At 42.0% G+C, this 15225-nt stretch overlaps 2 protein-coding genes across 13 annotated transcripts in view; one reads left to right on the top strand and one right to left on the bottom strand.

The window, feature by feature from the left end:
• Positions 1-1527: 1527 nt before the first annotated feature.
• Positions 1528-2476, top strand: LOC109623070 (mitochondrial inner membrane protease subunit 1). Its single transcript, XM_020077529.3, has 2 exons — positions 1528-1774; positions 1839-2476. Exons 1-2 carry the CDS (start codon positions 1673-1675, stop codon positions 2430-2432), a joined length of 696 nt encoding a protein of 231 aa, XP_019933088.2. The 5' UTR covers positions 1528-1672; the 3' UTR covers positions 2433-2476.
• A 4027-nt stretch (positions 2477-6503) lies between these two features.
• The window catches only part of LOC109623069 (peripheral plasma membrane protein CASK), a 259898-nt gene continuing 251176 nt past the window's right edge, over positions 6504-15225 (bottom strand). For 6 of the 12 annotated variants that reach the window (XM_062846932.1, XM_062846937.1, XM_062846935.1 and 3 more), the window contains 4 exons: positions 12241-12363; positions 12050-12172; positions 11692-11975; positions 6504-7719 (listed from right to left, as the gene is read on the bottom strand). In XM_062846932.1, the coding sequence (XP_062702916.1) occupies positions 7540-7719; positions 11692-11975; positions 12050-12172; positions 12241-12363 (710 nt within the window). In that variant the 3' untranslated portion in view covers positions 6504-7539. The remainder of the gene's footprint in view (positions 7720-11691; positions 11976-12049; positions 12173-12240; positions 12364-15225) is intronic. The other 6 variants (XM_062846933.1, XM_062846938.1, XM_062846940.1 and 3 more) reach the window with 1 other exon arrangement.

Here is a 15225-nt window from a genome sequence, read left to right as displayed (position 1 = left end):
TGTAGTAATGATAATTGGTATGTAAAAAAAAATAAATAAAATGGTTTTGTAAATATCTATACGATCTTTATAATTCTACTAATCATTTCAAAATAAGCTCTTAGTTCATTCCAGTGCACCTTTAGGATCATCAAAGCGACGCATCGAAACTGACAGACGCACGCAGGCGGATCCTTGTCTGATGACGGCTTGCACGAGAGCAAAATGACAATGATGATGATACATACGAAACGACGACGGGAGAGGCGCCGAGCCGATCGAACCGAGGAGAGTGCGATGTATTGAAAGGAGGGCAGTTTTGAGACAGATGTGGTGAGATGCTGACGTACAGTGTGTGAGGTGTGGAAGAAATTGAGAAAAAAGAAAATAGAAGAAAGTTTTAAGATTGAAAAAAAAAAAAAAAAAAAAAAAAAAAAAAAAAAAAAAAAAAAAATAGAAGAAAGTTTTAAGATTGAAATTTGGTTTTCATTATTTTATTGATGAAGTTCCTACATGGCGCAGTCGGTAAGTACGTAATAGTTCCAAATTGCTGTGAGTCGAATATGTGCTTTGTGTTTTACAAGGGTTTGATTTTGGGCGTTTTGAGTGCCATATTTCGGAAAAGCTGTGCGTGTTATGACATGATTATAACGCAGGGGCAATGCAAGAGCCCGGGCAGGTACAAGTTTGTTATTTTCGTACACTGAAATAATTCTAAGAGCCTATTTCATCAGATGCTACACATACATTTTATTTATTTTTTTTTACATACCAATTATCATTACTACAATAAGGAAAGAGAAACAATCATCAAAAACAACGATTTCGTTTGAAATGTGTAATTTCTGAAATAAGCACTTGCAACACACGAGCCACACACCCGAAAATCAGGAGCAAGTTAGGGTAAACCGTCCAGAAAGTGGGTACCAAAACGCGCCGTACCAAAAATGATGTTGGGTGGAGCGGCGATGTACCGAGTTTGACAGCCGTGTCACCCCACTGATTCCAATCGTATATCCACAGACAAACAGACGTAACACTTGCGAAAATCCCATCGATCACGCTTTTAACGATCATTTTAAATTTTCATAGTTGTGGCTTTCACAACCAGAGGCGCGCGCATCGTTTTTCTATGCGTTTGACGTTTCACGCTAGTGCCTTCTGTTGACGATATTGCACAACACAGTGATTCGTGCAACTTTTCCACCAGGTCATGGTAGTGTGAACTGGGCGATGGATTTCCATGAAAATCGTTCAAGGTGTTACGTCTGTTTGTCTGTGGTATATCTGTTCCTTACTCGTTTTACCACAGATACCATAGGTACAGACCAATCACTCACAGACAATAATACCACAACACATATCGAAACATTTTATTTATTTACAACCTGGGAATAACATCGTAGAAATAACGGGTAATTTGAATATTTTCATTCCTTCATCTTCGCATTCATCCAAGCATTCATCTAGACAAAATGCTCTGATGTGACATGAAGCCTGGTGCATGCGTTCAAAACAAACATCATGATAACAGACAGCTGTCAAATCCAGCTGATGACCGCTCGCTGGCTCGTTTGTGATCCCGCAAGTTTTGTTTCGATGGAATCTCGGACCGAAATGAACCGATAAAAACCGAAAAAATCCAAAAGGTTTTATTATGATTTGATGTGTCCAAGTGGAAAACTCGGTTACAATGTTCAAGTTCCTGTCGAAGGTGGCCGGAATATGCGGTTACGTTGTACAATACGGATGCATCACCCACTGTACGTTCGAGTATTTGGGTGATTTCGTTGTGGTGAGTTTGATTGGTGCAATTATATAATTAAGGGGGTGAAGTTGAATGTACTCTTTCGTTCTAGTGTGTGGGTCCGTCGATGGAACCGACTTTGTATACCAACAACATTCTGATCACAGACCGAATCAGCCCGCGGATGAACCACTTGCAGCGGGGCGACATCATAATCACCAAAAGCCCAACGAATCCGGTGCAGCATGTCTGCAAGCGGATCGTGGGTATGCCGGGCGATCGAATTATGACCAAAGCATCGTTCAACTTGAACCCACTGTCCAACACTTACACCATTTATACCTCAGTCGTTTCGACTTCAACGACTACGCCAGAAGAGCCCGCCAAAGCGGCAGGGGTGGAACAGAAGCTTCGGTCGAAGGCGGACTTCGTTTCCGGTTCGGTGGATGCCGGTGGGATGGTGATCACCCAGGTGGGGCCAGCTCGAGAAGTGTTGCGGGTGGTGGATGTGGACCAGCAGCATCCACCACATCCGGAAATCAGGACCAGTATTGTGACGGTGCCGAGGGGCCACCTGTGGATCGAGGGCGACAATGTGCAAAACAGTTCCGATTCCCGCAACTACGGACCGGTTCCGATAGGGTTGGTGAAAAGTAGGGCCATCTGTAGGGTGTGGCCGTTTACAGAGTTCAAGGTGTTTGTGTAGGTTCTTTTAGATGTTATTAGGTCAAAATAAATTATTACAGCAAATGCACATTTCTTTTATTACAAAAAAAAAATCAGTTTCGCATTTATGCTTATAATTATTTATTTTGAACACTCCTAGTTGCGTAACTTGTTCCTTTAGGGATGCTGTTTTCATGGACTTACCGATGAATTTATCATCGCGGTCCGAGAATTTTGACACTAGAGCGGGGCCGTTTCAAATCAGAATTGAACGGTTCTGATTGGGAATGGCCCCGCTCTAGTGTCAAAACTCTCGGACCGCGATGAATTCAGTTCATTGGTGGATAAGTCCATCATAACACTGCACTCATTCATCAATGACCTTTAAGTTCACTTGCCTAAAGAATAGACGAGTGCACCGATGAACCAAATTCATCGCGGTGTGAGAATTTTTACACTAGAGCGGGGTCGCTTCCAATCAGAAGTGAACGATTTCCAATCTGTATTTAACAATAGACGAGTGCACCGATGAACTGAATTCATCGCGGTCCAAGAATTTTGACACTACAGCGGGGTCGTTCCCAATCAGAATTGTTAAATTCTGATTGGAAATCTTTCACTTCTGATTGGAAGCGACCCCGCTGTAGTGTCAAAATTCTCGAACCGCGATGAATTCAGTTCATCGGTGCACTCGTCTATTCTGATTGGGAACGGCCCCGCTCTAGTGTCAAAATTCTCGGTCCGCGATGAATTCGGTTCATCGGTGGATAAGTCCATGGATAAGCCCTAAGTTGGCGAATTCATTTTGTGTAAATGGATTGATCCACCGGTGAACTGAGTTCACTGGGTTCGACATTTCTCTTTTACTAGAACAGAGCATGGAATTCTTCAAATAGGTCATCCCAACATCACACAAACCCACGATTTTTTTTAAATTTTTGTATTAACTTCATTTTTATTAGAATTTTTTCTCATCCAAAAACAAAAACTAATAAAATAATTTTTATTACAATACACTATCTGTCCTTTTCTGTGTTTTTTTCTCTTTCTTCTTCTGACATCTCATTTCTCGCCAGTAGTTGCTGCTGCCCTTGCTTGAAAACGGGCGGGTAGGTTCATCTCTTCTCTCTACAGCACACACCGTTATTCTCAGTGTTGGAGTTTCTAATCATCTCTGTTCGAAAAGGGTTCTTGTGTTTTATTTCAATTTGCTATGATTCGACGACTTTAACTTTTCTGCCGATTTTTGGGAGACAACTTCAGCATTATCCTTTCCAGTTTTCTTTCGGAATCGCCCCTGTGTTGTGCTTTTATTGTACACCAGTTTCAGTTGAAAGGTTTTCGTTTCCCATTTGAGCTTTTTTTGTTTGCTTCTATTTTGTTCAGTGTATTTTGTAAGTATGTTTTTTTTTCTCTAATTTTTTTTTATCAAATCTGAAAATGCTAGCTTCTTTTTAGTTTTTTTCCTGGTTTTGTCCTATGGTTGTGTGAATTTCAAGAATATATAAACTATTTGCCTTTGTCTATTGATTAAATACGGTCGAAACGGTTCGGTTTAGCGCGATCTTGGCTGCTTCTTAAATATGGGTTCATACTTTTCGGTTTTACTGGTTGTGAAATAGGGGAGTTAGTTTTTTTTTCTTGACAGAGAATTCGAGTTTCACCATCGGGAAATAAAAAAAATGGCGACAATGAACTACCGACGGCAGCATGCCACCTTTGCCACCATGGACTTATCCACCGATGAACCGAATTCATCGCGGTCCGAGAATTTTGACACTAGAGCGGGGCCGTTCCAATCAGAATTGGACGATTCTGATTGGAACAGACCCCGCTCTAGTGTCAAAATTCTCGGACCGCGATGAATTTGGTTCATCGGTGGATAAGTCCATTGTGAATATGAAGCTCTTCGAGTTGATGCAGCTTCCGTTGAGAGTGAAGCCGTTTGATTGTGTAGTGTTTTGATTTTTGATGGTTTGGGATTAAAAAAAAACATATATTGGCTGATTTGTTTTCCTTTAACAAAGGAAGTGGCTCACCTAGCATGAATGAGGATGAACCAACTGTATGAACTTATCTACTGATGAATCAAATTCACTCGGGGCTGTTTCCAATCAGAATTGGACGATTCTGATTGGAATTAACCTCAATCTAGTGCCAAAATTCTTGGACCTGGTGAATTCAGTTCACCGGTGGATAAGTCCGGAACTAAATTCACTCGGTCCGAGAATTTTGACACTAGAGCGGGGCCATTTCCAATCAGAATCATCAAATTCTAATTGGAATTGACATCTCTCTACTGTCAGAATTCTTGGACTGAGTGAATTCTGTTCATCGATGGATAAGTCCATATTGAAAGTTCATTTCTAGGGATGCCCAAAACGCACCTTACCTGGAAATTCGAACTCAATGTGGAGAGATGGAAAAATATTTTTTCTCATAGTCTGTTTTGTGAGCTTTTCAATTGCAGATTCAATTTCTGGATTCCTAGAGGAAAATCGAATATAAATAAAATGCACAATAGACGAGTACACCGATGAACTGAATTCATCGCGGTCCGAGAATTGTGACACTAGAGCGGGGCCATGGACTTATCCACCGATGAACCGAATTCATCGTGGTCCGAGAATTTTGACACTAGAGCGGGGTCTTTCCAATTAGAATTGAACGATTCTGATTGGGAATAGCCCCGCTCTAGTGTCAAAATTCTCGGACCGCGATGAATTCGGTTCATCGGTGGATAAGTCCATTCCCAATCAGAATTATTCAATTCTGATTGGAAATCGTTCACTTCTGATTAGAAGCAGCCGGACCGCGATGGATTCGGTTCATCGGTGGATAAGTCCATGGACTTATCCACCGATTAATCGAATTCATCGCGGTCCGAGAAATTTGACACTAGAGCGGGGTCTGTTCCAATCAGAATCGTCCAATTCTGATTGGAAACGGCCCCGCTCTAGTGTCAAATTTCTCGGACCGCGATGAATTCGGTTCATCGGTGGATAAGTTCATAGACGAGTGCACCGATGAACTGAATTCATCGCGGTCCGAGAGTTTTGACACTAGAGCGGGGCCATTCCCAATCAGAATTGTTCAATTCTGATTGGAAATCGTTCACTTCTGATTGGAAGCGCCCCACTCTAGTGTAAAAATTCTCGGACCGCGATGAATTCAGTTCATCGGTGCACTCGTCTATGAAAGGAAAAGATCTGAGGGAGATGTTGAATGGATTCAATATTAAATTTCAGCTAGATTTTACCCCAGTTTTTATATAAGACGCGTAGTTTGACATGATAAAATAAACAACATGTGATGTAAATGGTCGATGTTTCCTTAAAGTGAAAGAACCTGAGGAAGTATGAAAACCAATATTTAATATTTAATCGAATCTTTTGAGTTAGGAAGTTGTTTGCTGTAGTTGTCGTCGTCTTTGTCTTGGTTCAAAAACCCATTCAACCTTTGAAACTTTTCCCCAATAAATAACAACTGGTGGTTCTTTGACTACGCACAAAAGCTGAAACTATGGTTTTCGGTGTTTTCATGTTCTGTTCGTCTACTTGCGAAACGCTCTTCGTCTCTTCTTCCACTGAATACGCTTTCAACTGATGAAAAAATGTAACGGCTTTTATTTTTCCTAATTCAAACCTCGTGCTTGTCATTTCTTGCGTTTCCTTTCATTCCCTTCTTTATTTTCTTTTGTTATTTTGTTTAATACTCAAATTTTAACACCTTTTCTTCTCCCTTCCTTTCGCTGTCGCTCCCAATTTCACTCTTTACTAGTTTACTGTTATTTCCGTTTTTTTTTGTTTTAGCTTAGCTTTTCTCATCTGAGTTTCATTCTTTTTTTTCTTCTTTAATTATAATTCTGTTACCTTTAATTATTAATAATCATGTTAACATTTGTTTTTGGTTAGTATTAAGTCTAACTAATATTTTCTCTGTTCCTGTCCGCTCATCCTTCACTTCTCTTTTCATCGGATTTCATCGAATGTTTTCTTTTTCTTTCGTTTGTGTTGTGTCCACTTTCCGATTATTTTCGCGCATTTTTGTTTATTTTATAACGTTTGTCTCTATCACTTCGTTATTCCCCCACTTCTAGTTAATTTTGTTGTTTTTAGTAAGGTTGCCCTTCTGGGTTATTTATTCTCTCTGGTTGTTTTTTTTTCTTTAAGTATTCGGTGTATGGAATATTTTGGATTTTGCCTGGAAAGTGCATCCTGTTTGTGCCGTTGTTTTCATGTTTTGTTTTCTCATTGCCGCGGTGTCGACTGAACTGGAATCGAGCTCCCAGTGCGCGAAATTCGATGAGTTTTGCTTGTCGCCTATAAGTTTAAAGATGTGAATGTGTGTGTGTTTTTATTCTTTTGATTTGTTTCTACTATCGGTAATGACATTCAACTGAAACGAATTGTTTTTACTTTCAGAAATTGGTAAATGGTAAATGGCTCCAATCTGCGGTTTTACAAGTAAAAAGAGGGTTGCCTCTAAATGCTGCCTTGTGCAGTTTAAATGTAAGTTTTGATATAAAATCAGACATTTTGTTTTTAGTTTCGAGTTGACAGAGTACGCGATAGATATACTGTGTTTTTGTTTTCTTTTCTTTTTTGCTTCATTTTTTAAAACAATAACTAGACATTCGTAACTTTGTTTGTTTTGTTTTCAATGTAACATACCCCATTCAGACGTATCGCTTTCGTAGTGAACCAAGGAGATATACTTGGGATAGTATTTGCGTTAATCAAGTACAATTTTGCTTATTTCTTCGTTCTGGTATCTGTAAGATTATAGTTTTCCTGTGTATTTCTTTTGTTTTGTGTGAAGGTTGCCATTTCTTATCTACTGAATTCCAAAACCTTTTTTTTGTATTTTTTTTTCTTTTTTTTTTTGTAACAGATTTCTTACTCTCATTTCGGCTTAAGTAGTGCTAGTGCTGTTGTTGCTGCTGCTGCTTTTGCTGGTTGTGTGGTTTTAATATTGTTTTGATGCGTCCTTGATGTGGTAGGTAGTAATCAGCTGCTTCGTTCACACTCGCTCGTCTTGTGCCGCACATCTTCTTCAGCGCTTCTCTACTTAAGGTCTAGCTCGCAGTCACAATCGCAGTCGCATTCCTCCTCTAAGCACGCCGGACATTCTAGCTCACTATCTTGTCAGTACAGCCAGGAGACCGGGACCCACTGGGCCGTAGAGTGCACCTTGTCGATTGCATTCTCGAGCGTGGCTATCGTTTCGCCGATGTCGTTGTTGACGATGGTCAGGTCGAAGAAGTGCCCGTAGGCCTGGCGCAGCATGTCCGACTCCTTCGCCAAACGCTCGAGGCTGCCGTCGTACTGGAAGGGCAGAATGAGATTATTATGTATGTTTTGAACGTTGTTTAGAAATTGAGAAGCATAGAGAGAATGTTGCATAGAAGAACGTAGCATGACGGCAATGCTGCAGCAAGGGACTCATCACCCGAGTGAACGTTGAATATTACCAGTTCTTTCGAAACATGCATGCCGTTCGGACGACAGGTGATTGAAAGATGAAGTCCAGTACTACGACGAACACCTGAATGGCACACAGGGGACACAGAAGATCAAGAACTTCGACAGAGGGTGGGGAAGCTAACTGCTTAGGCTGCAAAATGGTGAGCCGACAACCAACATAGCTTTGATTTTTGGGACGATCGATGTCAAAGACCACCAGGTAAGAGTTATGTGCTTAACTAGTGGCATCCTAAGCCCTTCAATCCTTCTGACTATTAAGCATTGCGATGGAGATGACAAGCTGTGGAGCCCTTAACGCTAAAGTAGGTCAAAAAGGCTAGAAGAAGTTGAAGAACAGTATGGCTGCTGGAAAGGATAAACTCCCGGCTGAATTTTTCAAACACGGTAGAGGGCAGCTGCTACACCTAACTCTGTTTTACTAGGAAATACTGCACCTTATTCTGTTGACGATATGGGGGGAAGAAGAACCACCGACAAACCGACGTGCCAGCTCATACAACTTTTCCAATTTTTCTTGGCAAATAAGTTCTCCTTTTAATCACTAGCTCCATCTGCGCGATGATTTACACAGCTTCCTCTTTATGTGTGCGTGCGCACAGGAGCTTTACCTTGTCAAATTATTTTACACATTTTGAAGTAATAACCTGCATTCAATGTTTTGCGCATTAAGAAGACATTTCGTTATAAACGTTAAAAAGAAATTTCATCCGCTGAAAGTTTTTCTGTTTGGGAGTTTTTATTTGGGGTTCATAGACTATTTTGCTTCATATCGAAGGATTTCTTTTAATAGCTCCATTGCATGGTTGATTGTATCTTCTATTGGTTAGATAGAAATAAGAGTGCATGTGATGTTTACATTGATCAGCTGGAAATTTTCGTGCTGTTTTATGACGTCTTCTTCAAGGTTTCTTTTGTCAAAAGACGGAAATGACAGAACGAGTTACGATTTTTAAACGGTTTGAGGTTTAAATTTCTTGCCAATCTTGGAAACAGAGTGTCACGTCGGTTTGTCGGTGGAAGAACTACCTGCTGTTGAGATAGCGAAACAGCTTAATCGAAACAATCGGTTGAATTTCAAACATAAACAACATTATCGCAGCAACCTGTAATTATAGAGTAATACATTGTTTTCATTCCACTGATACTATTTGAAGAAGCAAGGTCTTTTATTTCAAGCATTACCAACAGGTATGAGCCTTTAGCAACTTGTCATCTCCTCAAGAAGTTTCTGGAAGTACGAAGCTTGGAACCTCCCCTGCGATAGGATGGATCTGAAGAATTCCACGAAGCTGAACAATTTCAATTTCGAAACCTGGAAGCTCTGAACTGAAACGCTCCTGAAAAGTCGGTGGACCTACGACAAAAACGATTCTCCAGTGGTAGGCGGAAGTCAAGCGAAATAGGAAGAAGGTGACGAAAAAGCACGGGTCACTATTTTGCTGCTGCTGGAAGAGAACCAGTAACAGAAGCTTGGGCGAATCATCACTGTAGGGTTTGAGAGGGATACAGAGAAAGCGAGAAACAGGGCATATAGCATTGGCAGCGGTGATGCGCTACCGAAAAACAATGCAAACGATCATGATGAAATTAAACGTCAGTTTTGTAAAGTATTTTGCACGAGTAGGTTGCATCATTTGCATCTTTCCTCGAAATAGAGTTTTGGCCGGCAGAATCGGTTGACCAGGATTGCCACGGTGTCACGACCATCACCAGAAGGCAACGCTGTTCACTAGGGAAGATGCTCTGACGTGGAACCAAATCCGGGAGAAGCTGTTAGACGAGGTAAACATAAGCAAAACCGGAATTCGACCAGCACTGAAAGCTGCTGGTAAATCAGTGTAGTTTGGCATTTGTGGAAGCAGCTTGGCCACAAGCAACGTGACTACAAGCAGCAGAAAGAATCGAGAGAAAGTAAGTGGTAAAACGCGAAGGTTGCCCGGGACGGCGGTAATCTCATTGTCAGAACTCGACATGGATCGTTGGAGCCCTCCCGGAGGGACGATAGGCCGTCGGATCAAAGTAGCTGTTCAAACGCAAGCTGGACGAGCACGAACGTGCCACTCGTTACAAGGCAAGACTGGTCGTTCCAGACTTCAGTCAGAAATCGGTACATCCGGCTAGGTCTGCCACCTGAAGAAAAGTATCTACGGGTTGAAGCAATCCGGTCGAATCTGGAACCGGACGATTGATAGTAGGCTGAAGTAACTCGGATGTGTCCAGTCAACCGCCAATGAGTATCCGTGCGCACTAGAGAAAATAAGTCAGTGTTCATCCTCTTGTACGTGGACGACTTTCTCATCATTTGTGAGACCGAAAGCTAGTATGAAGCGCCAGCCTTGTCGCAGCCGTTGTGACGCAGCCTCCGGGTGACGCACGACAGTATCTAGCCCTGGCGGTTTGCTCTAGATAGCCGTCAATACGAGGCCAGATGTAGCGAACAGCGTGTCGTTAATTACACGGAAGTGAGCGCTCCAAGAACAAATCTGGCGTTCGACTTGAATAGGTCGAATCTACATAGGAATTACAGCAAACTTAGGACCTATTCAAATCGAACGCCTGCACACGATGCGTTACCTCCGGGCGACGAAGCATTTCCGGATCAAGCTGAGTAGCAACAATGCTGTCCTGAAGGCTTTGTGAACGTGGATTCTGTTGGAGATCGCCGGGATAGAAAATGTCATCAACCGAGGTCGAATTAATTGCAGCAGCTGCAGTTGGCCAGGAACTGCTTTGGATCCGGAAGCTTATGGCAGACGTAGGTGAACCGATGAGTACCTAAAATCCTGCTCTACGAGGATAATCAAAGTCCGATTTAGCAACTGGAGTCGGGGTTGCAACAAAGATCCAAACCCGTGGATACCAAGTTCCAGTTAACCAACGACATCGTTCAACAAGTTGTGCTGACCGTACTCTATTGCCTTCTGAGCAGACATGCTCACCAAGCCATTGAATGGAATTAAGTTGACGAAGCATCGACCCACGGCTGGTGTACTTCCTGTGCGTTTCCACTGTTACTACTTTAATAAGCAAGTAAGGAAGGTATCGTGTGTTTCATCCACAAAAAGGGCAACAAGTTGGATTGCGGGAACTATCGCGCGATCACACTACTGAGCGCTGCCTAAAAGATACTCTCTCAAATTTGATGCCGCCGTCTATTACCGCTTACAAGACGGTTCGTGGGGCAATATCAGGCTGGATTCATGGGTGAACGCGCTACAGCGGTCCAGACGTTCGCCATCCGCCAGGTGTTGCAGAAATACCGGGAATACGACGTGCCCACACATCACTTGTTCATCGATTTTAAATCGGCGTATGATACAATAGTTCGAGACCAGCTAAGGCGGATCATGCACGAGTACGGATTCCCGGATTAACTGATACGATTGTTCAAGGCGACGATGGATCGAGTGATGTGCGTAGTTCGAGTCCCTTCGAATCTCGCAGAGGGTTACGGCAAGGTCTATCGTGCTTGCTGTTCAACATTGCTCTAGCTAGAGGATGTAATAAGGAGAGCAGGGATAAACACAAGTGGAACGATTTTCACGAAGTCCGTTCAGCTGCTTGGTTTTGCTGATGATATAGATATTATAGCTCGCAAATTTGAGACGATGGTGGAAACGTACATCCGTACTTCGACGGATTGAAACAGGGTGATGCGCTGTCAAACTTATTGTTCAAAGAAGCTACTAGGAGAGTACCATCGGACATGCTCCTGGGTTTTGGGGACGATATCGACATCATCGAAATTGACCGTCGAGCCGTAGAATAGTCTTTCGTAAGAAGAGATAGGAAGAGAGAGGGAGAAATACTCACGTCGGCAATGTTTTGCAGCAGCGGGGCCGCGATGAACACAACGTACGGTGTGAATTCGGCTGTGCGCAGTATTTTTAAGGCCTGTGGTTCGACGTCCAGGATCGCCATCTTGCCGTCGGCGTGGATGCGTCGTATCGTTTCCAGCTTGGTGCCGTACATGGCGTCCTCGTGGGTACCGTACTCGAGGTACTCGTTCGCCTGGATGTCCGCCATCATCTCGTCGTGTGATATGAAGTAGTAGCTGCGGCCGTTCTCCTCGTCCGGCCGGGGCGGTCTGGTGGTGTCTGTATGTTCGGAGGGGAAAAGTCAGAAATCAGTGTTGATTGAAGGTTTGGACAGATATAAGGATCACACTCACGTGGTATGGGGTAAGCGTATTTGTCCGGGTACTTAGCTATGAGGGTATTTTTGATATGACGTCTACCGACACCATGTGCTCCGAGTAGGACCAACGTTCGCCGTTGGAAGGCCGGGTCGCCCACTGAAAAATGCGATACGTTATGGTTAAGAAACGCCATGGAGGATTTTGAAGTCATGCGAACTACGAACCTGGAACTTTGACGACCTCCTCGTAGGTTACCAAATCCAGCTGATCGAAGACGGCATTATGCTTCGCTAGGTATTTGTCCCGGCACTGTTTCTTCTTACGGCTAAATATTGAGCAATTTACTGCTTTGGTTGGCAAGGTTGGGAATAAAAGAGAAACAAAAATAAATAATTCAGTTCAGTTATTCATTATAGTTAATGAGTCCTCATATTTATGTTCCCTCTTCCCCCCTGAAAGCAGTATTTTGCAATGCGGAAGCAGTTCTTTGGATAAATGCCTTTCTGTCTGTGTAGAGCCGATCGGTGTCTCTTCATTAATACCCGCTTTTAAAAATTTTAGTGACAAGGTGAAGATTTCGTTGCATCCATTTTAAACTAAGACTCCGCAATACAATGCAGTCTTGAGCTTAAGCTTGAGTTTGAGCTTGATTGACCGCCCGTAGATGCTACTCCAATATCAGCTACACTCACACAAGAAACCGATGAGATTATCTGCCAGGGACTAGCAGGCATCTTCAGTGTGTGAGCATAGGTGATCTTCTATTTTTAGACGACAATGGCGCCTGCCACGTCAGGTTGCAGGTCAATGTCGGGAAGGGGAAGGAAGTGATGATTGCAATCGTTTGTATCCACATCAGGCCGAATATACCTCTGCGTCTGCACAAATTCATGCGAATGTTCGAGCGTTGGTGGGATATGATTGGCAATGGGTTCACACATTGGTGCATGGATGCCAGGCGTAAGGTGATAGATTAGTGAATGTATTACTCTGAAGATATTGCGGCACAGTTCGCTTGATTGCATAACTCGAAGGCGTTTATATGACTGATTGACACTGTGCTAGGAAAGTTGGAAGGAAAGGGAATGGCTTTTTCATCCCGTTTCTGTTCTAGCGATGGCTATGATCATGTAAATATACATGAGTATACATGTATATGTAAAGAATAGAGAGAAAGTATATAGAAAGATACAAAGTAAGAGGAAAGGGACGGGTCAGGGTTTGAACCCAGGAGCTTCTGCATACGAATCAGAAGCGGTAGCCACTAGATCACCAAGCCCGTCGCAGTCTTCCGAAAAAGTGTAATCAAACTCGTTGCATGTTGTCACTTAAATTTGAAAAAAAAGCATCGATGAAGAGAACTCAATCATGTTTTACTTATAAGCCTTTATCCAAGGAAGTGCAAGATTGGCAGTTTTACATCTTCATATATGCATGTTGCGAACTAATGATGCATCTCGGTTCTGTTGTGGACTGTAGCGAGTCTAAGAATAATTTGAGATCATAAACTCAACCTGAGGTTAACCAAATTTCCGAAACCTTTTGGTAAATCATATAATTTACGTTTTTATATCATTTCCAAGTTTTTATTGGAATTTTGAAAACTTATAAAATTCAGGCCAAACATGTCTAAAGGTCCTATCTGCAGAAGAGAGGCTCTCTTTGGTTTCCCTCTCTTTCGTTATCTCAGCTGTTTATTTGTATTTTGATTGTCTCCTCGCATTGAACGATGGTCAAAACAATCGTCTCATGATTTGTACTGCAAAAATAGTTGAGAAGTGTACCATTACATTTCAATAATTGAAAAAGAAAATAAACAAAGAGAGCTTCTCAAATGTAGATAGGACCTGTTGAAATGTTTGGCCTGAATAATTTTTTATTGATCGAAAATAATGCGTAACCCTACAAATGAACTTCTAAACCTAGAATTTCATTTGTGGGGATGATTGAAATGGATTCTTTCAACGCAGTATGTAGTCGGGCGCTATTTATAACTAGGGACAAGACACTGTGTAAACGAGAGCAACTCTGGGAAATTCTGAGAGATCCCCAAAACTGCAATTTTCACTTTGCAGTTTGACATTGGTACCAGATCACACTTTGGTCTGTATGGGAGAAAATCTGAGGAACTGTGATGAATTCTGAGCAACACTTCGAACACAGATTTCCTCTCGTTAGATCTGCCTTGCCCCTAGATCCATATATCCCTAAAGGGATTTCAAACGAACTTGAAACAAAGGTTTAAAGATTTCAACAATTTTTAAAAGATTCAAGATAACCTCTAATGCATACAAAAAGATGTAAATCTTCAAATATTCAAAATAACTGTTTTTTAAAAGGTAAAAGTAGCGTATTTTTGTATAGTATAATCACAGACAAACAGACGTAACACCTTGAACGATTTTCATGGAAATCCATCGCCCAGTTCACACTACCATCACCTGGTGGAAAAGTTGCACTATGTTGTGCAATATCGTCAAAAGAAGGCGCTAGTATGAAACGTCAAACGCATAGAAAAACGATGCGCGCGCCTCTGGTTGTGAAAGCCACAACTATGAAAATGTAAAATGATCGTGAAAAGCGTGGTCGATTGAAATTTCGCAAGTGTTACGTCTGTTTGTCTGTGGTATAATTATTTCGATGTAAAAAAGCTAGCATTATAATGAAATGTAGACTGCAAATCTCTGATGAAGTGAATAAAAATACCGGAAAGAAAACATTTGAAGCGTATAAAATATCGTGCACAATAATTAGTAACATTAGCAAAAAAAGTGATCCAGCAAGCAAACGGTTTCAATCCAGTAGTGGCAATCCAACGTGCGAAGAAGGGACCGTGATTAAGTTCCGCCATAAATTCTGCCATCCATTTAACGAATCCAAACGTGCAGCGAGCTGTGAGCGCGAATCATGCAATAGTGCGAAAGGCGAAAACCCCTCGAACCAAGTCGTGCTAAATTACTCTGGTATTACTTGTTGTAGAGCACACGAATAGATAGAACTTGAACAAAAACAAGCTATCGCTGTCGGACAAACTGGACCCGGAAAACAGAAAAACCAAAAAAAAAAACAGAAAAACTTTCCGCTTAAAAACTATAGATATGCCACAGACAAACAGGCGAAACACCTAGAACAATTTTTGTGAAAATCCGTCGCCCACTTCACACTACCAGCACCTTGGTGGAAATGTTTCACGGAACACTGCGTTGTGC

The sequence above is a fragment of the Aedes albopictus genome, chromosome 1 (genome assembly GCF_035046485.1).
Source record: "Aedes albopictus strain Foshan chromosome 1, AalbF5, whole genome shotgun sequence".
Taxonomy (NCBI): Eukaryota; Metazoa; Arthropoda; class Insecta; order Diptera; family Culicidae; genus Aedes; species Aedes albopictus.
Note: the sequence above shows the minus strand (reverse complement) of the source record. Positions and strands in the feature narration are given on the sequence as shown.

What these genes read in the sequence shown, in the direction of transcription:
- LOC109623070 (XM_020077529.3), top strand. Translation starts at nt 1,673, where the DNA reads ATGTTCAAGTTCCTGTCGAAGGTGGCCGGAATATGCGGTTACGTTGTA. An exon ending in ATTTGGGTGATTTCGTTGTG is followed by an intron (nt 1,775 to 1,838) that starts GTGAGTTTGATT and finishes CTTTCGTTCTAG; the next exon opens with TGTGTGGGTCCGTCGATGGA.